Genomic DNA, 24,784 nt, shown 5'->3' with positions numbered 1-24,784 from the left:
GCCACTTTAAATTATAAATGATATGGTTACATATAAATCTCATGAATATGAGGCGGAAAAGTGACATTATCATAAATATTTTTTAAATTAAATTACTATAATATTGGTTTTTTAGGTATTTTAAATAGGTTAATTTTCATAAATGTAATAAAGTACCAAAATATTTACGGTCTGTGTAACAAAAACAAAAAAATCATTGAAGTCGGTAAAATATTTTCACAAATTTCAAATTTGTCTATGATATTGTGGACGAATCATCACTCCTTTTTCTTTTTCTTTTTTGTGATTCATTCATCTCTTCTAGATTTCTTCGGCTTCTCTCTTCCAGATTTTCTTTCTTTTATTTTTCTTCATTTTCTTTTTCTTTCTTCCCCCCGCTTCTCTTTCAGAATATCAAGATCGTTTAAATATCATTTTGATATGATCTAAATGATCGCTTACCATAGTCAACACAAACTATTTAGATTTGAAGGCATTTTTTTATAGTTTAAAAAGAACTACACGATTGTGTGGATATGATCTACACGATCGCTTACCATAGTCGACATAACCATTTAAATTTGAAGCATTTTTTCATCGTTAAAAGATCTACACAATCATGTTGATACTACCTACACAATCGTATATCATTTTCTACATGATCGCGTATCATGATTGTTTAGAAGAAGAATTACAGGTGCGCATGTGGTCAATTAATCACGTATGTTGATTGGGGTATTTTTGGAATTTTATATTGTGGGCTTGCGGGCTTTTTTCGTTTTCAAAAGGGTTCTACACAGTCTAAATATTTTATCGATTTGTTATACTTTTGTACAAATACTCTTTTAAATATTTGACATTTTGTTTATTTATTGAAGAATATTATTGTTTGAACTTTATTTATTTTTATCAATTTAACATATATATTTGAAAATCCTCCATTGCCATATGATTTTGCATGAAATTCCAAAAATGGTTTGGAAAGGAATATATATATATTTTTTATTCTCATTATATTATTATTTTAACATATATTCAATATAGTGCTATGTAATTTCTCTTTCACTTCCAAGTTAAAATTTTGAAAGTAATTAAAATAAAATTAACGTATGTCCTTAACTAATGATTTTCAATATGCAATTAGCTTATATTGGTTAAATCACTCCAAAATTAGCCTTACTTTGATCCTTTTTAACGGTCAAATATTTAATTATTTGATGCTTTTAAATGGGCAAAGTAATATCAAGTGTCAACAATAAGAACTTTTTTTTTTTTTGAAAATTATTAAAGATCAAAATAAAATGTACTTGACATTTTATTTTATAAACGTCAAGTGTATGAGATCAGTTGACATTTTTTACGTGTCAAGAATTTGTTTATTCTTGACATGTATTATTCGTTAAGAATATTTAATCTTGACACTTATTATCTATCACATAATCCAATATCAAGAACAAGAATATTTAATTCTTGACACGTTGCATGTTAAATTTATTTTTTTTTAAATGAAAAATTGTACAATTTGAAATACCCATATAACTAGCGTACTTGTTTTGAAGTCCATATTAATTGAACAATTAAATCAACCCAAACTTTCCATTAAAGAACTAATATTTAACCAACACTACAAGAAATCGGGATTTTCCCTACACATATTATGGTGTCGGCATAACAAACATCGGAGAATAGCACCTCCGTCAACGCCATAACGTGTGTCGGTAGATGCAATCTATCCAGACCTTGAATTCACGACGTCGAGAATGGCCACCCCATTCCTGGCGTCGTCACATGTACCGTCAAGGAAAAGAAAAGATTTAAATAATAATTTATCTTTTTCTCGACGTATCTCGACTCCATGCATACATACGTCGAGAAATATGTGGCTATTCCCGACGTGGACGTCTACGTCGTAGGGGAAAAGGGAAATTACTATTTAATTATTTCCTTTTCCCCGACACCATGCATACATACGTTAAGAAATAAGTTGTCATTCCCGACATTTACATTAACCGCATCAGGAAAAAGGGAACAATTAAATAAGAATTTCTCTTTTTCCCGATGACATGCATACAACGTCAGAACTAGTGCCCTTACAGCATCAGAGAGCACTAGTCTTGACGTTTTACTTACAACGCCGGAACTAGTGGAGATCTTCCGACGTTTTTGTTGTGCATTGGGAGATCTCCTATAAACTTCAGATTTGTGTTCACACAACACATATCCAAAATGAGAGAAGAGAAAGAGTGAAGGAAACCTAGAGAGAGAGAGGTCTATTGGTCGTCCATCGTTAGCCGTCTACCATTCGTTTGTCATCGTCGCCATCAAGTTGCTCCACTGGCCGCTTATCGTCCCCCGCTCATCGTTCTACTCCACCATTGTCGTTGTACATTTCGATAATTTCTTTGTTTTTTTTGTTTTTTTTGTTTTTTAAGTTAAATAAATGCATGTATAAAATGTATATTGAAATTGTTTGCATGTATATGGTTGAAATTGTTGAAATGTATGTTTAAAACGTATTGAAACTGTTAGAGGTTTGGAGTTGAAATTGTTGAAATACTTGAAATACTTGAATTGGTTTCCTTGAAGAATTAAAAGACAAGGGCATTGGAGGTATTTTATTTTTCATTCCAATCATTGAATTGAAAGAAATAAAGTGAGCCACCAACCTTTATCAATCAAAAATCAATTGTGAATTCAAGGTTTTTGGTTAATTAATTTCCGGAAGTCAAAAGCTTTATTTAACTCAAGACTTAACTACACCAATTCATAATACTCATGCTTCCATCATCGCATCTTTCACACAAATTTATGTAATGCATTAAGTTCAAGGGTTTTCAACCAAGACTTAAAATAGTACTGTGACTGCCGCTAACCTATTTCAAGATTCATGTACAATGATTTCAATATCAACTATGGCAAGCATTCAATACAAAAGAAGGAATTAAGCAACAATTGATAACTTCGAATTCTCGAGAATGTGTACTGCACAACCTAAAGAGGAATTCATATAATTAATTCGATCAAGATTAATAACAAGAATTCAATATGCAACAAAATCAAAGAATCATGCATCACAGCCAAGAATTATGCAATTGGAAGAACAAAAATTCTCATGGAATTGAAAAATTAAACTCAATACCATTTTTCTTACCTAAGCTTACAAGAACCATTGCAATTTCAGCCAAATTTGGGTAATAAAAATGACAGAATCTTGAGCAGAAGTTGAAATTTTATTAATTTGGGAAAGAATTTGTACAAAATTAAAGTGAAGATGTAAAAAATGAATGAATTTAATATGTAAAATTGATGGGGAAAGAAGTATTTTAAAAAAAAAAATCGAAATCACCACCGTTGGGATTCGAACACGTGAACTGTGAGACACGGTGCACAAAAGAATGACAGGAATGACCAAAGATTTTGGATAGTTGCAAAAGAGTTTACGAAAATGTCACTCAGTATTAATTTTTGAAGTCTTTTGCAGGCATGGGCGGAAGGGGCATGTGTCCCCTCACATTCTCGATTTTTGTATTTTAATATTAATTTTAAAGTGTTAAATTACAATATATCTCAAAATAATATTTTCTTTTTACTATATCATGTCGTTGATATAGTGGTTGTGCCCTCCTTTAAAACCCCAAGGTCTTGAATTCAAATCCTTAGACTTTGATTTGTTCGTTCTTGTTCGTTTGAACTCTGTTTTAAGTGATAAGTTGCGTTGTTCTCATAGCAGAGTCTATTTTTATAATCCTCTAAAGAAATATGAAAATAATGAATATATGCATACATGGAAATAATGTTGAGTAGTAAATGCATGGTCCATTCTAGTCCCAACAAGTCAGTTTATTGTTTGTCTCCTTGGCTCGGTAGCTTCTTCTTCTTAGTTATTATGTTGTGTTCACCTTTAAGCCAAAAAACACCCATAACTTATACAAACTTAAAAGTTCTATGACTAAATTTATAATTAGCATCTGTGTGTGCATGTATACATATTGTTTGAGAAATATTACCAAAGGTCATAAAATATAAAACCTTGTATGCACGAGAGAGAATCTAAGTCAAGGAATTCATCTTGTTTCCTTAAGAAAATTCTACTCACTCTCTATTGTATGAGTTTCAAGAGCACTTGTCCCTCATGATAGAATAGATATGTTAATCTCATTCCAAATCCTTTACTCTAAGCCTAAGAGGCGGGGTGAAGCCGACAAATCTCACCTCTAACTACTTGACGACACCTTTCAACCCTAACTACTGAACACCAAAGTTATTAATGCAACTTAACAAATTTAAAACTTACTTAGTGGGCCAACAAAACTCATTACAATACTTCATGTATGAAACAGAATACTAATACATAACCATGTTTTAAGGTTAAGACCATATATCGTTAATTACTAACTAACTCTATGAAACCAAAACATAAACAAGTTGACCAACCAACAAGTTTAACACTTACACGTAAAGACATATTTACAAGAAATAATTTAAACTTGAACAACTAACTACTAGGTATACAAAAGTTTAAAGACAAAAGTGGCACAATAGACTAGCAATTGCAGGTCAAGCTCGAGAATCACGATCTCTTCCTTGAAGTGGAAAACATTTGAAAAAGGTGAGCAAAATAGCCTAGTGAGTTATGATTTGTAAAACATGTTTTTGAACAATTAAGTTCAAGTTTAGCTTTTAACATAAATATTCTATAAAAACCTCTTAAATAAATCAGCTTGGTAAATTTCCTTCTTCTCTATAAATAATTCTCTATTTTCGAAAACAAGTCTTTGCTCATTCTACTCCCTGAAACTCGGTCATGTGGTTAAGATATTAGAGTAAAATCAATATTATCCTATTTGAACTCGGTGGTAGCTAGTTAAGTGGTCAGCAAAGCCCCATTGTCATGCCTCGCCTCAAGATTACTTCATGCGACCAGATGGAGGCATGACCGCCTAGACATTCAACGTGAATTTCTCCGCAAGATAGCATGCAGAAGCCCTAGTAAGAGAAATAAACACAAACAAACTTAACGTGAGTTGAGATCTCATTTGAAATAACAAGACTTCATTGATACTTGATAAAATAGTACATTTAAAACAAGTACAAGAGTTTCTTCAAACTGAAAGTATGCAAGTTCCAAAAACAATAATCTTGATCATCTCGCCTAAGACACTTCATGTTATGCAAACTGACTAGGAATATTAACAAGTTGATGCAACGCAATTATGGCAAGACAGACATTCTATTTGACAAGTCTAACACTGGGTGTCCTTCGCTACCTGGAGGATAAAACAAAACATTTGAATTAGACAAAAGTATCTAGTGAGTGAAATTTTCACCAACACAATTAATAAGTAAGTTTCCACTAATGCGTTACAACTCATTTTGAAAAACCATGCAATAGAATAGTTATGTGTTTGAATAGTAAAACTTGAGTTCAAATCAAATCATCTGAACGCATTAGGCGATTTGCACAATTCAAATCTCGTTAACAAATATTTATAATTCATATGGAAATCATTTCCTTTTAAATCATTCATCATAAAATATGTTGCATAGGACAACAATTCGAATAACGCATTATATGAATCATATCGCATAATCATTCTCTATGTTTAATTACATATTTGTACCCTTATCATATCAAGTGTTTACCACACTCTTTTCTGATTTGAGGTTGTGCAGAATAATCTTAACACAACAATTTCTTCATCAATTTCATCACGCATAACGTATATTCCAATGTTAGAACACATAGCATGCAAATGGCATCTCATATTAGATCACACAGCAAGTGTGACACACTATATTCCAGATCACACAGCAAGAATATAGAACATTTTATCCCAGATCACACAACAAGGTAAGGCATCTCACACTAGAACAAGCAGAAAGTGTGAGGTATCACATCGGTAAGGTACCAAAGATCATTTCATCACAATATCAAACTCATTTTCAAATTCAATTCATTTATAAATCAAATCCATTTTAAGAATTTATGAACACGAGAGAAATCATGGAACTCAATAATATCAATAGAGATAAATTTAAGAATTTAAATACAATGAAATTTTTTTTAAGCTTGAAAATATTTTTAAAAGAAACAATTCACAATCAAGCCTAAGTCCTTAGTCGAAGTTTTCTTGCAATTTCTTGTAATTTCTTGTCAAAAATTCAAGCTCGGGAGACTTTCTTCAACTCTTTAGGTAATTATCGGGTAAAATAAGCTCTTACTCTTATTGGATTTCTTTTATTTATAAAATTTTTGGTAAGATTATCAATGCCAAAATGATTACCTCTGTTTGATGGTGAGCTTCATTCAATGCCAACTTGTCACGTAGCTTCCGCCACTCCTTTATCATGAATTCAATTAAGCAATCTTATCGTGTAGTTTAGAACGCGACCAGTGTCCCACACCCATACCTCTAATACTTTGTGCACATTGACCATAGATAACTCGGTATATAGAATAAACATGGTTTAAAAACTTTATTCGTACTTAAATATGCAGTAGCTCAGATCTCTTTTACAATTAGCAAAACTATATTAGAAATATAGCTCTTCATATCTCATGCTTGCAATTGACATAAATACATATTTCTTCATTCATCTTTCATTGCATATTTTCTTAATTCATGCTTAAAATAGATTATAAATCTTGTTTTTAAAGGTTCATGTTTCAAATCCTTTATCTTTTAAAATTATACTGAAATTCATACTTTAAAATTTCATAATAAATCTGTAAATCTCAAACATTCATCACAAAACATATCTTAAACATTTCTTAATGAAACATGTTTAGAAACAGTTAGAAATTTATTTTGTCTCTCACAAATGGTAGCTAGACCATTGGCTTGTAAATTTGCCAAATTCTCTCTTCTCTTCAAATAATCTCATTTAAACTTGAATTAAACTTTTATCCTTAGAAAAATCCAAACTTTTCTTAAAAATAGCAAAAACACAAAAAAAGAAAAAAAGGGGTCCAAAATTGACCATTTTGGCATGGTAGCGTGCAGAGCACGAACGTCAAATGGCTGGCGCGCCTGCAGGGCTTAGGTAGGCCTTCCCACATGCTAATCCCCCACACTTGACATGTTGCCTCGTTGCACGCTTCATGCCGCTTGGTTGTGCACTATTATGTGCCATGTGCGCTCTAGAGCCCAAACTAACTTCGTTTAACCTTAAATGCATGCCCAGCTCGCCATACCCTTCTTGACACTCGACAAATCTTTAAACTTGCCCATAAAGGCTTTTTTTGTCCAGAGCCTAAGGCCAACTTTGAAGGTCAATATCTCAAAATCCATAACTCAAATAAGACAACATCTTTCCTACAAAGTTGTTTAGAATTGTCTTAAGTATCTTACCTCTAAATTGCAGCTTAAAACTCAAGAAAATCCATCATGTAGCCTTCATGAATCCAAGACTACTCAAATTCATCCATAAAATAACTTTTCTCTCTTCCTTTAGTCCAACTTAATCTTTCTCACTAAAACTCTAGCCGATAGCTCTAATATGAAACTAGATTAAAAATGTGAATTTTTGCAAGTGGTTTGAGGTAAAATGCACTATTGATTTGAAAGCTCTTCTCTTATGAAGTTACCTGTTTATAATGAGCCTTACATGCTAACTTCTTGAAATCTCATGCTTGTCGTAATGTAACCTTTGCATGCAGAGGGCACCTGAGAACCACTTGACCGACCTACCTTGAATGCCTACCAGCTTCACTACCTCGCCTAGCTTAAGACTTCACGCCCAAGTTCCCAATCAAAACGCCTAAAGAACCTCTATTGGTCGAGCAAGCCTTCCTTGTTCCTAAGGCCTCCTCGCCCAACCACAAGGCCGCATGGCCACAACGCCTAACCCCTCCTTCAGTAGCACTTAGCCTCAATAACCTCTTAAAACTTGTCCCTTCTTGTAAGTGCAAGTTGCTTGCCTATAACACTTTGTGTAGAGGCTTTTATGCCCAAAACAACCCAATGCCACGTTCATGCCTTGGCCGCCTAGCTAACTCATTAGAGTTTCTTAGCTTCCCCTTTTTGCCGCCTATCTATGTCCATCTCACCTAACCTTGTCTGCTTTAAAGGTTATTTTGGCAACTATACAACTCTCGAACACACACCCCACAAAACCTTGGCCATCCAACACCTTGTTTTTAGAGGTTTTCTCAACATCTTACTGCTCATTCTTACCTCCAAACACCTAACATCATGTAACACACTTAGCTTCTTTTCCAAACTTTTCCCCTTCCTCAAATCATGACGCACATTCACTGACACAACAATTCCAACACACTAATAATGACATTCAAACTATGTCACTTGGCTATGAACCAATTTTCCATAGAATTTTCTTCCATTTTTTCTAACAACCTCAACTTCCTTTTTCTTTACTAAATTCTTGCAAATTTAAAAGGTCCTTAGACCTAGGGTTTACAAGATATATATTAACTTTCATATGGAACAAAAAAATTGTAAACTAAACTAAACTTCTAACAGACTTAAGTGGAACAAAAGTATTGTGAGAGAAAAATTTTATTAAAAAAAAGTAAAATTTCAAGTTGGAGAAAAAACATATTCATAGACTAGTTCATGATCATTCGAGTAGATATATCTCTTCTTCAAATTGTTTAATATAGGTAAAAGAAAATTACATTTTATTTATGAAAGAATGTGATTCATGGAAATGAAAGACACCAACTCTAAATGGAAAGTCACATGCTATTTATTCCAACCTACATTTACAGAGCTTGCTTGTAAAATTAGTTAAGTTACATATATACCCGTAAACATTTCAAATTAGTAAAGTCTTATTATTAAACTAATTATAATCATACATGTGAGAATCAAATTTAATTAAACAAAATAATCTAGGGGTTTTTTTATGCATATCAAGGGTAGTAATTAGGATTTTTTTCTTGGAGTTTGCAAGATTTTATGTTAAAACTTCTTTTTTGATATAAATATAATCTTTTAGATCTAATTAAAGAGCAAAACTAGACAAAAGAACTTTAAAAGTAATAAATTAACTTTTTTATATGATAAGACAACTCAACCGGGACCCTATTTTGATCTTGGTTCCACCATAATACATTAGGATCTTAATTCACTTTTTAAAAAATCAAATATATTTACGTAAGCTAAAATATATGGAGAGAAAAACTACAAATATATATAAACTCTTTTGAATCATCGACAATCGTATGGATAATGCAATCAAAACTATAATCCAAGTAGTACACAACAACAAAAGTAAACAACTAACAAAACAAAATCTCGTAAGAAGATGTTGAATCGTAAATCACTGGCTCTATTCCATATGCAAACTTAAAGTTGTCATAGATATTTAAGATAAAACAACTCATATAGTATATGTCTCATTCCAAACTGTACCAAAAGTTGATTGGAATGCTAACACATTTGTGATTGTGCCCAAGAATCAATGTAAAAGGAGACTAGAAGATCAAAATGTATTTCTTTCCATATCAAATTTCAATAGTGAGGGAGGCGTCAAATCTGTCAACAGCTAAAGAAAAGTATAATATTGTTAGTTTATTCTTCACCTCGCCATGAAAAACTCATTAAATGCGAGTTGTGAGTTTATAAATTTAATTTAAAAATAAATAATATATATATATAGCATGCTCCTTTATTAATTATTTAAATTTTTTTAGGATTAAGAATATTTCCTCTCAATTTCTTACCATAAATAGTTGAATTCTTAAAGTTGCAAAAACAAAAGCATATTTTAACTTTCAAATTTTGATTTAGTTAAAACATTAATAAAAAATAAACAAGAGTAAAAAAAATTTATGGCGTGTTTAGATTATCTTTTCAAGTGATCAAATTACTAATACATTGTTTTCAAAAACAATTTGTGTTATTTGACATGCATCTAAAATAGATTTTTAAAAATTAGTTTATAAAACAAGTTGGTTTAGAACAAATATTTAAAACCAATTTTTGGAAATTTGAATTTTAAGTGATTAATGGTTAATATATTATATATTGTATGAAAAAAATATGAACACCACCTCTAATAACTGTCATCGGCCAACCTCCAACCACTATTTCGGGGGTTGCTACTAGAAAAAATTTGACCATTATCATCAGCGATCGTTTCGATGATCACTGCCAACCACTGTCTCCGACAACCACTATGGGCAACAACTATATGAAATTTTGTCACTGATGACAATTTCTTTTAGCTATGTAACAAAAAATGTCTGTAAAGATATATTGTGTCCACGCATTTTCATTGTTTGAACACATCACCACTTCTGCCGACGAAAATATATATGTGGACAAAAAGTTGTGTAGTAACAAAAAAAATTATTAGAATTTTTACAAAAAACTTATTTGAGTTATTTTAGTTTTTGTCGATGTATCGTGTGAGCAGAAATTTTAAGTATTTGCACATGTACCTTTTGAAGGGTTTTGATAGGATTGAAGTAGGATCTCTAACTTATAGGACTTGAAACTCATGTATAATATGAATTTTGATTTAAAATCTATTTTCTCAAAATTTAGTTTGGAGTGTTTTCTTTAAAATAGATCATTTTCAATCTTATTTCTTAAAAGTGCATTTTGAAAAAATTACCAAACAGCTCAAATTTTTTTCAAATGATTTTTTTTCAAATTTAAACATTTTAGAGTAAGACTAAAATTGAAAGACCAATTAAAATTAAACATATAACCCATTTGACAACTATTTTAAAAATAATTAAAAAACATTACTTTCACCCCACATTTCTTTCTATATTATCTACATCCTACCAATAATTTAAAAAACCAAACCAAATTTTGAAAACTAAAATGTATTTTAAAGTATTTGTACATTGTTTTTTAAATTGTATTTAAGAAATATAAAAATTATTGTAAGACGTGAAAAGAAAATATAATATTTAATTTTTTTAAAAAAATAGAAATGGTTACCAAACAGTACCTAAATTATTGTCTCCTCTTGAGCGTTTTCTCGACTTTCAGTAGTCATGTTGATTATGCCTTGATCCTAGATTGTGCAGTCCTCCTTTATTTACCGTTAATATTATTACCTTCTCAAAAGACAAAATGTCGAGTTTTTTCAAATAAAAGTAACAGATGAATTTAAACACAACAATTTTAGAGCAATAATTACATCATTTGAAAATCTAAAATATAGAATTCTAGCTATTGATCAAAGACAAGGTCCTTAGACGAACTCCATTGTTTTATATAATTATTATAGTTGGGCCATTGTTTTTCTTTCTTCTTTTTTTTTAAAAAAATTTTCTTTAATTTATAGAAGATAGATTAAAATATAGAAATATCTGAGCATATAAGAAAATGGGGTTTTGGTGGTTTGTCCAACATGCATCTTTATAGAAATCAAGAAAATAATTGAAAAATGAGTGCATGTAAAGATCAGCAAATTAAAGATATAAAAATAAAGGTAGAGTTAGTAGTGTGTGTGTGTGTGTGTGATATAATGGATTTGATTAAAGTTTGTAAAAACACAATGTTTTTGTAAAGTGCTTTTCCAAGCATTATGCCTTTCTATATTTATTTAATCATTTAAATCATCTACTAAAGTATACCCACACCAAATGGCTTATTTTTCTCTAAATTATCTCTCTTTCCAACCCTAAATTTTCATAAATCTTCCCTTTTAGTTTTGGAATTTTTAACCCAAAAAAAAAAAGAAAAAAAAAACTTGGAGAAGTCTTTAGAGTCCTTTTATAAACAAATTTTTTTTTATCTCTTCTCTTATTTTTTATTAACGAATGAAATGACTTTAATTTTCAAAACATAATCATCTCTAAACCTATAAAACCAAGACTTCTTTTTCAGGAGAATAGGTTTAAGTAAATTAATTTTTATTTAATTTAAATATAATAGTTATGCTCTTTTAATTTCTTTTATAAAAAATACAAGAGAAAGAAGTAAAAAAAATGAAGTATAACTCTTCGTTATATTATGAACCTAATTGATAAAAGTTTAATTAACTTTATTACGTTAGATGTGCATGAAAAAATAATGACAGAGGGAGGAGAGAAATTGAAACAGAAAGATTGGGAGAGATAATTCACCCAATTAATTTTCTAATTTAAAGTTTTTATATAACTATTAAAAAAATAGTTTAGAAAATCTTTAAACTAAAATAAATTATAAAAATAGGGAACTTAAGAAAAACTTTAGGACCCAAATACGTAAGGTAATTTTTCTCAATCCTTTTACTAAAATGGTACGTAAAATTTTGATATAGAGAGAAAAATGGAAATTGACTTGAAGTATACGCAAGCAATAGGTCTAATGACCATCTCTCTCCTCTATATGTTGATAATGATTTCAATTTTTTATATCCAAAAATCATACTTAAGAATAGCACTAACGTTTCATTGTGGAATTATAGATATCGTTTACGTCTTTTATTCTAATCCACTTGATTATTTAAAAATAACAAGATACACAAGGATCGAAATAATCTTTAGAGAAACTTCTTTCGTTTAACTTTACTTAGTAGTTGTATTAACATTAAATTTGTATAGATTCATTTTTTCACTCACTGGGGTGAAAGAAGAAGAAGAAAAAACAAGTAACTTAATTGTATTAATTATTAGTGGGATTAAGTTAGTAAATTGAAAATGTACATAATTAATAAAAAAGAACCAATAAATATGAAGGGAAATTGGAGGGATAAATGAAAGCAACAATAGAAAAATTTAAAGTGAATTAATCACCTAGAAATTAGATATCAAAACTCAAATCAAAATAATTCAAGTAAGAGAGAGGCATTATATTGTAATTTGGTAAAAGTTAAATATTTTTGGTGGTCTGACTTTTTGGATGATGTGGTATATATATGTTGCTTAAAGAATTTTTGTTAGTGGAGTCCATTGTTTAGTATAAATTTAATAGAAAATAAAGACTAATAAATATTTGCCACATCTAAAGTTAGAAGAAGAGCTTAAGTATTGATGTAATTAAATTTACCCTTTAAATGCTATTTTAGTTATTAGTTATGTAATCTTCATTTTGGCCCATTTTCCGCTTCTTTTCAAATCTTTGTTATATATATATATATATGTTTGGTTTAGGTTTTCGTTCTTGAAGTTAAAAAAAAAAAATAACTGTATTGATCTAAAAAATGAATCAAAGTTAAAAGTACACGACCAAAGTAAATTTAAATTTGAATTTAAATAATCAAACTTGATATCTAGAGAAGAAAGTAACGTATTATTATTTATGTAATCTATTCAAATAATATTGAGTTTCACTTTTAACGATTAGCTATTTTATTTTTAAATCTTTATTTTTTTTATTTGTGTTTGTGTACTATAAATAATGTGGAAAAAATATATATTTAAAATGATTATTTTCACATATAACAAGATGGGTGGAAAATTATTTACAAATATATAGTAATACTTTTTATTTAGTGATAGAACGTATGATCAATCCATTCTCCTATAGTACTAGGTCTATTAATACAATCTATCACCAAGAGAAAGTATCGTGTTGTTATATTTGTAAATAATTTCAACAGCTTTTTTGATTGAAAATAATCCTCATATTTGAAAACGTTGATCTCCTTTCTTAAATTGTAGGGTTTTAGGTATTAAAAACGAAGTTTCTAAATGTTTTGCTATCTATTTTTTTAAATTGTTTCGAAAATTTAAAGTCAAAATTTTAAAAACTAAAAATAGTTTTCAAAAAGTGACATTTTTTAAAATAACGAAATAAATTAAAATATTTACGAGATATAACAAAATTTTGAATTCTATTAATGTGATTGATAGAAGCTGATTATCAAAGTTTATTATTGATAAAACCGGAAAAAAATTTGTTATATATATATTTTGTCAAATTTGCTATTTTTTTACGATTCTTCATTTAAAAAAAGGATATTTTTAAATATAGTGAAAAAAATTAAAACTATTTACAAAATACGGATTCTTTAGAGTTTTTTTTTTTATATATATATATTTTATAAATAGTTTTTATTTTATTTTATTCAGAACAATTCTCAACCACACCTTTCTTTATCTAGAAATTAAGAACTGGAAATGTATTTATTCTAGGAAAGAAACCATATTAAATATCGGGAGAAAAAACAAACATAAATTAAACAATAACTAAAATAAAACTACTGTCAACGAGACATTTAAGATTTTTAATATTCAAAACTAAGCCAAAAAAAAAAAAAAAAACAGAAAAAATCAAAAGTAAGAGCAGCTTTCTATTTTCAAAAATCATAAATTGTATATAGACGCATTAAAAAGTGTTTTGATTGGCTAAACAAAAAATATATTTTTTGAAAAAAAACAAAATTAATTTTTTTTTAATTTACACTTCTTTGATAAAAATTGTGTGAAATAAATATTGAAAAGTTCAAAAACTATTTTTAAAAAATTAAAATAACTTATTTTTAAAATTAAACATTAAGAAGAATTAAAAAATGAAGTAAAAAAAAAAAGTTAAGAATTTAAATAATTAGGTAAGGAGAAGAATGGTTTTGAGCCACGAATCCACATACACCTGAAAAAGAAAAAATTTCTATGCTATTCTATTTGTTATGTTCCCCTTACGTATTTATGTGTGTTTAGTGGACATGTTTTTGTAATCTTCATGGACAAATATATATATGTATATATGTTTATTTAAATTTAAAAATATATACTTATATATTAAAAAAAGTTCTCTATATAAAGGAGTTTCATGAAGCTGCAGATGGATCTCATTACTACTTCATACATTATTATTGCAGAGAACTGTCTCCGGCGCCGGCAGCATGGAGCAACCCGCCGGATTGTTGAGTCAAGCAAAGCCATATATTGCAGTCATTCTTCAGCAGTTCATCACTGCCGGAATGGTGATCATTTCCAAGTTTGCTCTCAACCAAGGGCTCAATCAACACGTTTTAGTCGTCTACCGATACACCATAGCTACCATTGTTGTCGCTCCCTTTGCTTTCGTCTTTGAGAGGAAAGTGAGACCCAAGATGACTTGGTCCATTTTTGGGAAGGTTGTGTTACTTGGACTACTAGAGTAAGAACCATTAACCGTTATTCTCTATCGTCATTGTTTCATCGTTATAATATCTTAACACTTAACCGTCATTGTTTCATTGCTTCATCATTCTAATACATGATGGAGAAAGCATTAAATTTTGTATAAACCTATCAACTTTAATTTTTGTGTTCACATGACAGACCTGCACTTGACCAGAACTTGTATTATACGGGCATGAAGTACACTACGGCAACGTTTGCATCCGCTATGACTAATATGGCCCCTGGCCTAGTATTTCTCATGGCTTGGGTTGCTCGGTAATTTAGTCAACTGCTTCGATTTTTATTATTACTGTTTTAAATCTTTTGGTTGTTAGTAAATGATATTGAAAAGGGATCCTTTGGATAATTTATGTGACTTCTAATTATTAGTATGATAGTAAGTTACTAACCAATCATTTTGAATCAGACGTAATGTAAATATGTCCATCTTATCAAATTAAAACAGTGAGTTATTTTCCATCCAAATAAATAAAACGAACTTTATATGTCACCTCATCAGTTTGATTGCAAGAATGCACTCATAGAAAAGATAAATATATATTAAAGATACAATTTATTAAAAGTATTTGCAAATGACGAAATATTTTCTAACCAATCAACTTTAGTGGACAACTTTAGCTATAGCTTGATATGACATTAGAGTAACAGTCCCATCCAAAATTCTCCAATATAATTCTAGTCAATTGATATCAATAGTTTACGTGTTGAATTCAACGAAACAAATTAATATATGAACTCGCTCACCAGGGATAGTGCTCTAACACAATGTATCCTCCTCTGTTTAGGCTCGAGAAAGTTGATGTAAGACAGTTGTCAAGCCAGGCAAAGATATTAGGGACAGTGGTGGCAGTGGGAGGGGCAATGATAATGACGGCAGTGAGAGGACCAATCTTGAATCTGCCATGGACAAATCACAACCTCCATGACCATTCCACAACTGCAGCTAACCAGCAAGATCTTCTCAAGGGTTCTCTCATGATCCTTATTGGTTGTATTTTTTGGTCTGTTTTCAATGTTCTTCAGGTAAATCTACCTTCCATGACTTTTTATCCATCAAAACGGCATATGCTAGGTTGCAAAGGACACCTTTAGAATATGATGGTAGTTGCATTTACACTCTCATATTTTCAATTATAAAATTGAATCCTCAATGTTAAAATTGGATCCTCAAGCTTATAGTGGCAGTGAAAATTGAACTCTTGAATAGAAAAATTGAACCCTCAAACTTGTACAATTACCATAATTTTTATGATAATGTAATTTTAAGGGTTGAATTTTAAAAACATAATTGCAACTACCAGCATGAGAGTTCTTGCAACAATGATCAAATAAAAAAGAATTGACAAGAAACTGATAAGGTCATAAAAATGACAGTGATGAGTAAACACATGACTTGTTTCTTTTCCAAAGTGATAAGGTCATAAAAATAACAGTGATGAGTAAACAAAATATAAAAGCATTATCAAATTACTCTTCATTTCTTATTTCCTTCAATCGTCCAGGCAATTACAATAAAAGTATACCCAGCACAACTGTCCTTAACAGCTTGGATATGCTTCACCGGTGCCGTACAAGCCTCAGTGATAGCTTTTGCAATGGAAGGCCACAAACCTGCTGCCTGGTCATTACATTTAGATTCAACCCTCTTAGCTCCTTTGTACAGTGTAAGAAATGAGAATTGAAACATAACCCAGTTTCCAAAATTTTAATGATGTTCATACTTTCTGTTTCTGAGTAGAAACTCATAACTGGTGTTTATTGTAGGGAATCATGTCTTCAGGAGTTTCATATACCATCCAAGCAGCAGTAATGAAAACGAAAGGGCCAGTTTTCTCAAGTACATTTAGTCCACTGAGCATGGTTATTGTAGCAATCATTAGTTCATTCGCATTATCTGAGATATTATATTTCGGAAGGTTATTAACCTGTCTATTCCACTCCCCACAAATGCAGAATTCTAGTGAGAGTAGCTTTAGAGAGAGTGAGTTAGAGATTAGAGTTTTTTAACAATGAACTAAATGATACTAAATATTTTGCAGGGTTATTGGAGCGGCTGTGATTATTACAGGTCTTTATTTGGTTCTTTGGGGTAAAATCAAGGATCAAGCTCTATACAAGTTAGATAGTGAGAAGATGGCCCCATCAGATCAGAAACTGACTGCCATAACCGAAAAACCTAAGACTTCAGATAAAGAACTAGGAGTTGATCTTGCTAGGATAAAAACAGTGGATGATTCAGTTTGATGAGAACAACAAAGAAAGACCGATCAACAAAACTTCTTTCCAGTAATGATGGGGATAGGAAATGGTTCATGCAGCCAATTCTCTTTGCTTATCTTTTATTTGGGTGAAAGAATATCTATTATGCTAGTGTATAAATTAGTCAAATTGTAAGGTAGACCCAGGGTCCAACAATTCTGAAGTGGACAACTCCTGATTCTAATTGATAATGTATTTGAGCTAAACCCCAAAAGTGCACTCATATGCCACCTAATTTCTGACTACAAGAAGACTCTAATAATGATATTTTCAGTTTCAGCACAAATTTGTAACTAAAACAAGGACATGAGCTATTTTCAATAGTCAGGGACTGTCTAATGCAGAAATCAGTAGACATTCTGCTTAAACACAGAGAGAATGAGTAAGAGAGAATCATTGAAGTCTAAACTTCATCCAAAATATCAGCCGGAAGACTATGTGAGGCAGGTATAAGCAAGCTGAATTAAAATAGTTTGGAAGAAGCAAATGAATTAGCTTCTTTACCCTGACTCTATCTCTCACACATTATAATAGAAATTCTGGAAGATGTGAACGAAGTTTGAATTTTCCAACCACTTAAAGTGGGCTTATGATCTGCCAACAGACACAATAATTGACTTATAGCACCAAATACCTGCAGTTGCTACAATTCCTATCATCATTTGGTACACACAAAATTTTAATTGCTAATTTTCTGATAATCCAGAGAAGCCTGAATATCAGGATGTATGCTCCACAAAACAGCCTAATTATTAAAGCCACTGAAGAAGGATCATCAAATGTTCTCATTCATAGAGATCAAAATGACCAGAGGTAATTCCACTTTCAGGAAAAATTTATTACTAAATTTACAAATGGATCCACCCAAAAAAATTCATTATGAGGAATTAACCCCACCAATAAAGCCCCTTTAATTGTAAAAGAACTTACAGGTTAGTGATATGAAAATTGTGCCTCATTTTTCATTATCATTTTCTTGATTGGGAGTCCCAAACTTCTGCTTGAAAGAATCCTGCTTCTGCAAATACATCATATGCCCCTGTTCCAAAAGTTCCCCCACATTCAACATTGAAGTTCGAGTCAATCCAAGAATCCAAAATCAGCTAACGGCATGCTCAGGAGTGAATTAGAAATAGTGATTTTCATACCATCAAAATTGATTTTGACTGATTAAAGTTATGGTTTGGTGAATTTAACCATTCCAAAATAATTCCCAAAACACGAATTAGAAGTTGAACAAATTTCAGCCCCTTTACAAGAACAGATAGTAGGAATGGAAAAAGAAAAGCGGTGAAGTTAAAATTAGAACTAAAAACAGGGACTGCACCTGGAGAGCTGCGGCCCAAGCAATGAGGAAGGAGGCGAACCAGAATTTCTTGTCCTTGAGAAGATTCTTGAATTCCATATCCCTAAGACAGAAACCCTAACCCTAAACCAATGGAGATTTTGAAACTTTCTTCCCTGTAAAGTTCAATCAACCAGAGATTTGAGCGCCCAGGTGCCTCAAAATCTGAACATCGATTTGTCGACTCAGCTTCGTGATTTTACAATGCAGCCGACATGTCGTTTTTTTTCACTGAAGCACAAGATTAAGAACACCTCAATTTTCTCACTTACTTATTTTTTCTTATAGGACTTGCAAATTTTTTGGACTAAACAACTTCACATTTTACAATACTTCAACTCAAACCATAAATTGAATATTTATCTCAATCAAAATCAAAATATTGAAATCTAGGTTTAAGTTAGACGTAAACTCAGGACCTCTTATCTACAGAAAGATACATGTGTCAATTGAGCTAAGCTCATGTTGGCTGTAACGAGAGATATTGATAGAAGGTCTATCATTAATAAAATATGAAGTTTCTCTTTAATTTGTAAATATTTTAGTTTATTTTGAAAATGATCCATCAAAAACTTCATCCTTTGTAAAAATAAATGACATTAGTGCATCGAACTAATAAATGACATTAGTGCATGAAACTATATTATTTTACACTAATCCTCTTGAGTATAAAAAACCAATTAAAAAAATACTTATCTTTTATTTTCTTTTAGTTTCACTCTATTATTTTTCATCTTATGCTTTCTCTCGACACCTGCCACTATCTTATCATGCATGCATCATGATATCAATGTTGATTATTGGTATATCAAAGCCAATTATCAATAGAGGAAATATTGTATTAGTTCTTTTAATTTAACATCAAGGTAAATTAGTTTTGTTATAATGATATTCTAAGTATCGTTTGTGATAATAATCAAGTAGTGCTCTTTAAATTCTACTGAATAGCACTTTGGTAAACCTTATATTTTCGATAGTAAAATTGTAAGACCATTGGTAAGCTTAGTGTTCCAGTGTTGTAAAATTTTAGCAATCATGTTTATTCTTACACTAGAAAATTAGAATCTTATTAAGATAAAACTCTTAAGTTTTTAATGTCGAAATTGATTGAAAAAATAGTCTCTAAGACCCATATAGCCAAAACTACAAAAATAACATATGATTATTCTCATGATTCTCAGTTTTCTGTAGTTAATAATCAAGAACTTCAAATAGCAAGTATAGAAAAGAGCTTCCATAATTGGACCATACCAAAGATAGATGTCAAAACTATATATCAAATAGGAAAATTTAATTTTCTTCAAGATTATCGAATCAAAACTACGGAACATTTAGTTCCAATAAATAAATTTTATGAAACTCTTTCTTTGTTTTCTAGACAATCAATTTTTCATCTTATCAAGAAAAATACAAGTTTCTCCACATGGGCTTAGTTCAAGTTGATATAAAACATCTATATAGGATTGAGTTAGATACTTTTGTTCTTTTAATTTTACAAGATAAAAGACATAGAAACTTTTCAAACTCAATACTTTCAATAGTTGAATCAAATCTGGATAATGTACTAGTTTACTTCAATTGTTATCCAAGTTTTATTCTTTCTTTAAGTGATCCAAATATACTTCGTTCTTTAATGATTGATATTAAAATCCTAAATATGGATTGGGAACCCTAAACCGAATCCATTGTGGGATTTTTCGAATACATTATAAATTAATGCACACAAATTTATCCCCTAAAGCACTTAGAACTTCTCCTAAATATCAAACTCTTCTTACGGAAGCTAATACAGAATATTCAAATACATTCACTCCAAAAATGTTATCTTGAAATCAAATTACTCATAATCCTAGATGAAATCTGGAAGGTGCTTTTAAACCATCAATTGAAAATCCAAAATTAACTCAAATTGTAGAAAATGAGGATAAAAGTGTAGAAATACAATTCCAATCTCAAACTGCAAGATTAGAACTTCCTAGGATTTTCTACCTATGAACGTGCTAGTTTAAGTAATTCTTTAAACCTTCTAGGAGTACGATTTAATAATACAATATCACAACCCTTTTATGCAAAAGAAAAGGACCCAACCTTATCTTCTACTCATTTCGATATGCAAAATATTAATCAATTAAATGTTATCTCTAAACCTTTTTCAATAAATAAAATAGATCTATACAGTGAATTTTGGTCAAATAATAATACACTTTTAAGAAATAATTTTTTTGAATCTTTTAACAAAATTAAGCAAAATGAAATAGGTGAACAATACTACAAAACAATGGAAAAGTTAAAAACAAATATATATTTTTTTCCAATGGATGAAGCATAGGACCTTTTATGAAAGTCTTACATTTCCAATACATCAAACTATATTAATACAAACTCATATTTACCCACTTGGAAAACTACAAATTCAAAAAGACAAATAACTTCCTTCCATTCCCCTTTAGAAGAAATCAAGTTTCAAAGTAGTAAAAGACCAAAAAGTTATAGCTTCTACTTTTGAAATGATAGAGTCTCCTGAAATTGAAATAAAATCCCCAACTTTAAAAGATGTAAAAAACGTACAATTACAAAATAATTATTCCAATAAAATTTTATACACAATATTCAATCAAATAGAAAGAGTAGAATCTAAACTTGAACCTTATCATTACTATATGAAATCACAACCTCAATCAATAGATAAAATAAAACCTTTATTCAAACTTTTTGATATTTCTAATAGAAATTTAGGGTTTAGAATTGAACAAAGTGGTACAGACATCAATCAAACCCAAGATGCTGTAGCAACCTTAATTTACACCATTACAAAAAACTTTATAGGAGAACCCGTTCAATTCCAAGAATGAAGTTCTAAGATTCTTTTGAATCTTACCTGTCCAAAACTTCAAGATTTTCGATGGTACAAAATGTTTTTCTAAACAAAGTTTTTACTTGAACAGATTGCAATAATCAATATTAGAAGGAAAAATTTCTTTCAAAATTATCAAAATTATTTACTAAAAAGGTACGTAAGACAATTAGACAAACCTTTCAAGTAACAATCCCATTCCATAATTTAACCTAGGGTGAACTAATTAAATTTATCAATAATAAAGGATTAACTTTATTTATATATAAAGTTTTAAAACAATTTTATTTTAATACATTATTGTGACTCTTTTTAAATAGTTTCTTTTTCATATACAAAAGCATTTCCCTCGTAAGGAGAGGACAACTCGCAACAAAACTGTCCCACATCGAAAGCATATGACATGCTGCAAGAGGAGCTCCCATACAAAGTTCATCCAAGCACCTTGTTGGAGTATGGAGCCGTGCGGTGAGTACAGAGCGAACTATTCTTTCGCCTTTTACTAAAGAATACCGTGTACTCGCCGTTGACATCGGCATACGCCTATTTTTGGAGGGGGCTTATTTTATGGGTCTCCTACATTTCAGTCCAAATGATTAAACTGCGTATTTCGTTTTCTTACGGAAAATATATGTATTATGTATTAGTATGATTTATTTATATTATATTTATTTTAGTGTCGTCAAGGAAAAAGATAAAATCATAAAAATCAAAAGATAAAAGGGACCCGCACTCAGTTTCATCGCCATCATCAATCATAATACCCCCCTCTTAGAGGAGAAACTCGTTATTCGTTTTTGTCTATTACTTTTGTCTTCGTCTATATAATTTAACGAAAAAATCTTTTTAATCTGTTTGAAAGTTTTGATCATTTCTTAAACTTTTTTAAAGTTTACAGCTTCGTTTTTTATCAAAACCATCAAATTGAAGGATTTTTTTTACCTTTTCTATATTTTGCAAATTTGGTCCAATTAAAAAATATGATTCTCTTCTTAAACAAATTATTTAAACCAGGATTAAGATTATTAAGATTTCGAATTAATTGAATTAATTAATTAAAGTAGGATTAAGATTATTAAGATTCCGAATTAAGAAAAAAATATTTTTTAAGAACTCATTTTTTGTTTAAACTATTTTTCTTAAAAAATTATTTAAAATACACTTAATTCTTTTTTTAAATAAAAATAATTTATTTTCTTTTTTTTAAATAAAAATAATTTATTTTCTAGATTAAACACTTTAAAATGTAATCCATAAATATCCAAACATACCCTAAATGTATTGATTCTTTTTTTATTTATAGATCATTTTTTAAAATCATTTATTCATTAGTTTTTAAGTTTTTCTAATGGTAGGTGTGATTTTGAATGTGAGTCACTTACAATCATGACAAAACTTAGAATTAACAAGTTCATCCCAATTGAAATTATCAAGTGACTAAAATATCTTCATAGCTAAACATGTGACATTGCATTTGGTTATCGTTTAACTGTCATCCGGTTATCACTAATTATCAATAATATCTATTGTTATTTGGTTGTTGTCTATTTACTTTCTAATTGTTATTTGATGTTCATTGTTATCTGTTTGTTAATGATATCGATTTCTGATATCAGTTGTAATTAGAAATGATATTTATAACTTGGACCACCTATCCATAAAACTCATTAAAAAAAAAAGAAAAAAAGTTGGAAGGATAAATAAATAAAAAGTCCCCCACAAACTTTTGAAACCCATAAAGAAGTAAGAAAAAAGAAAAAGTTAGAAGGATATGATGACTTCTTTTGAAGACTAAAGCTTTTTAGTGAGTCTTCTCCTTCTCTTTTACTATCTTTAATTCACTTTCTCATTTTCCGCTTAAAAGTATTTTGGACAAAAGTTAATTCAACGTCTCATCAATTATTTTCCCAAAATTACATCATCTTTATGTTTATATAAAAACAAAAAACAAAAAAAGTAAGTTTGTAGGTCCAAAATATTAGAGTAAATATACGATATAAAATAATTCGTATATATAACCAAATTTACATTTAGTTATTTGAATTTACCTGTACTACCTTGCTAGTATGTAAAAATTTTAGTCGTTAAACTCCATATAACATAAACAAGATAAACGAGTTACTCCGTTCATTATCAATTATTTTTTAAATAAATATCTTGTAATCTAATAATTTAATTTTTTTAAAATTTTTTATTATATTTACGATGCATTAAATTAACTTTTTAAGTGTTTATAAACAAATTTGAATTTGTAATTATTATTTTTTTTTGCAAATTTTCAAAAGATTTATCAAATTTGAATTTTGTTTGCAAAATATATTGTCTCATCTTTTGAGCTATGCAAATATACTATGTTTGGAATATATGAATTGTTCTATACCTAGGGAATGATACTATATCTTAATGACCAATTTTTGTACGCATGTGTCCCAAATCTATTGTTTATAACATCATTCATACGATACTTAGAAAATCTTAATTCTATTGGTTATTATAAAGTTTAGTTAATTAAACAACTGTGATTATGATTTAATGAAACTATTTAGGAAATTGTTCTTATCGTTGGTTTTGTAACAAATTCATTTTAATGTTAAGTTTTTTGGATTAGAAAAGTATATGATTATATGAGCAAATAAATATTAATATTTGAATATGTGATCATGTTATAAAACAGATAGTTTATCACATTGTTTAAAAGCATAAATTACAACGTAATTGTGTCAACAACATGTGTTATACATTCTATCAAATAACTCTAAACTAATTTGGAAAGAATAATATTATCATGTAGTATGTACAACTACATTGTAGCCCTATAGAAAATCAACTAAATCAAACCTAGCCAATTTAATAAATAAGTATTTTTTTTTTGTTAAATTAAGGAAAAAAAAGAACAAATGGAACAAATTAAATATATTCAAATTGACACTTTCCTTAAATTTTTCAAACAAATATTTTTATGTAGGTTAAAGAGGTCAATGAAATATTTTCGATAAAGTTGAATTTATTAATTTCTTTTTGTTAATAAATAAATAAATTTGGAAATTGTGAAAACAAATTAAAACTAATAAAATATTTTTCTAGATCAAAGCATGGTTGTTATGAAAAAATAACAAAAACTAATAAAATTTCAATTTCAAATTTTAAATTATTATTTACCATTATTTTAGAGATATCAACTAAATAGCACGATTTTAGAAAATGATAAAAATTTTAATAAAATATGTGGATAATCTTAGCACCATTTTAGAGATTATGAAATTTTAAATTCAAATTATTATTAACAATACACATGGTTACAAATTTTTAA

General features: G+C 29.5%; 2 protein-coding genes and 1 non-coding gene across 5 annotated transcripts; 2 read left to right on the top strand and 1 right to left on the bottom strand.

Moving 5' to 3' along the window:
• The first annotated feature begins 14,679 nt into the window (after nt 1-14,679).
• LOC101222430 (WAT1-related protein At2g39510) lies at nt 14,680-17,561 on the top strand. The gene is made up of 6 exons (XM_004149775.3): nt 14,680-14,990; nt 15,155-15,271; nt 15,802-16,039; nt 16,519-16,680; nt 16,781-16,932; nt 17,056-17,561. Exons 1-6 carry the CDS (start codon nt 14,734-14,736, stop codon nt 17,258-17,260), a joined length of 1,131 nt encoding a protein of 376 aa, XP_004149823.2. The 5' UTR covers nt 14,680-14,733; the 3' UTR covers nt 17,261-17,561.
• Nucleotides 15,953-18,882, bottom strand: LOC101219597. 3 transcript variants are annotated; one of them, XM_031886326.1, is made up of 3 exons: nt 18,603-18,882; nt 18,206-18,314; nt 15,953-16,084 (listed from the first exon to the last, which is right to left on the bottom strand). In XM_031886326.1, exons 1-2 carry the CDS (start codon nt 18,678-18,680, stop codon nt 18,231-18,233), a joined length of 162 nt encoding a protein of 53 aa, XP_031742186.1. In that variant the 5' UTR covers nt 18,681-18,882; the 3' UTR covers nt 15,953-16,084; nt 18,206-18,230. The 3 variants fall into 3 exon arrangements, with proteins under 3 accessions (XP_031742186.1, XP_031742185.1, XP_031742184.1); XM_031886325.1 differs by having other exon boundaries at nt 15,965-16,102; XM_031886324.1 differs by lacking the exon at nt 15,953-16,084 and adding an exon at nt 16,346-16,634 and having other exon boundaries at nt 18,603-18,866.
• A 3,050-nt stretch (nt 18,883-21,932) lies between these two features.
• Nucleotides 21,933-22,050, top strand: LOC116404190. Its single transcript, XR_004217127.1, has one exon. It is a non-coding gene; the product is annotated as a U5 spliceosomal RNA (small nuclear RNA).
• Nucleotides 22,051-24,784: the final 2,734 nt, after the last annotated feature.

This window comes from Cucumis sativus, chromosome 5 (genome assembly GCF_000004075.3).
Source record: "Cucumis sativus cultivar 9930 chromosome 5, Cucumber_9930_V3, whole genome shotgun sequence".
In the NCBI taxonomy this organism is placed as follows: domain Eukaryota; kingdom Viridiplantae; phylum Streptophyta; class Magnoliopsida; order Cucurbitales; family Cucurbitaceae; genus Cucumis; species Cucumis sativus.
This window is presented reverse-complemented; position numbering and strand designations above follow the sequence as displayed.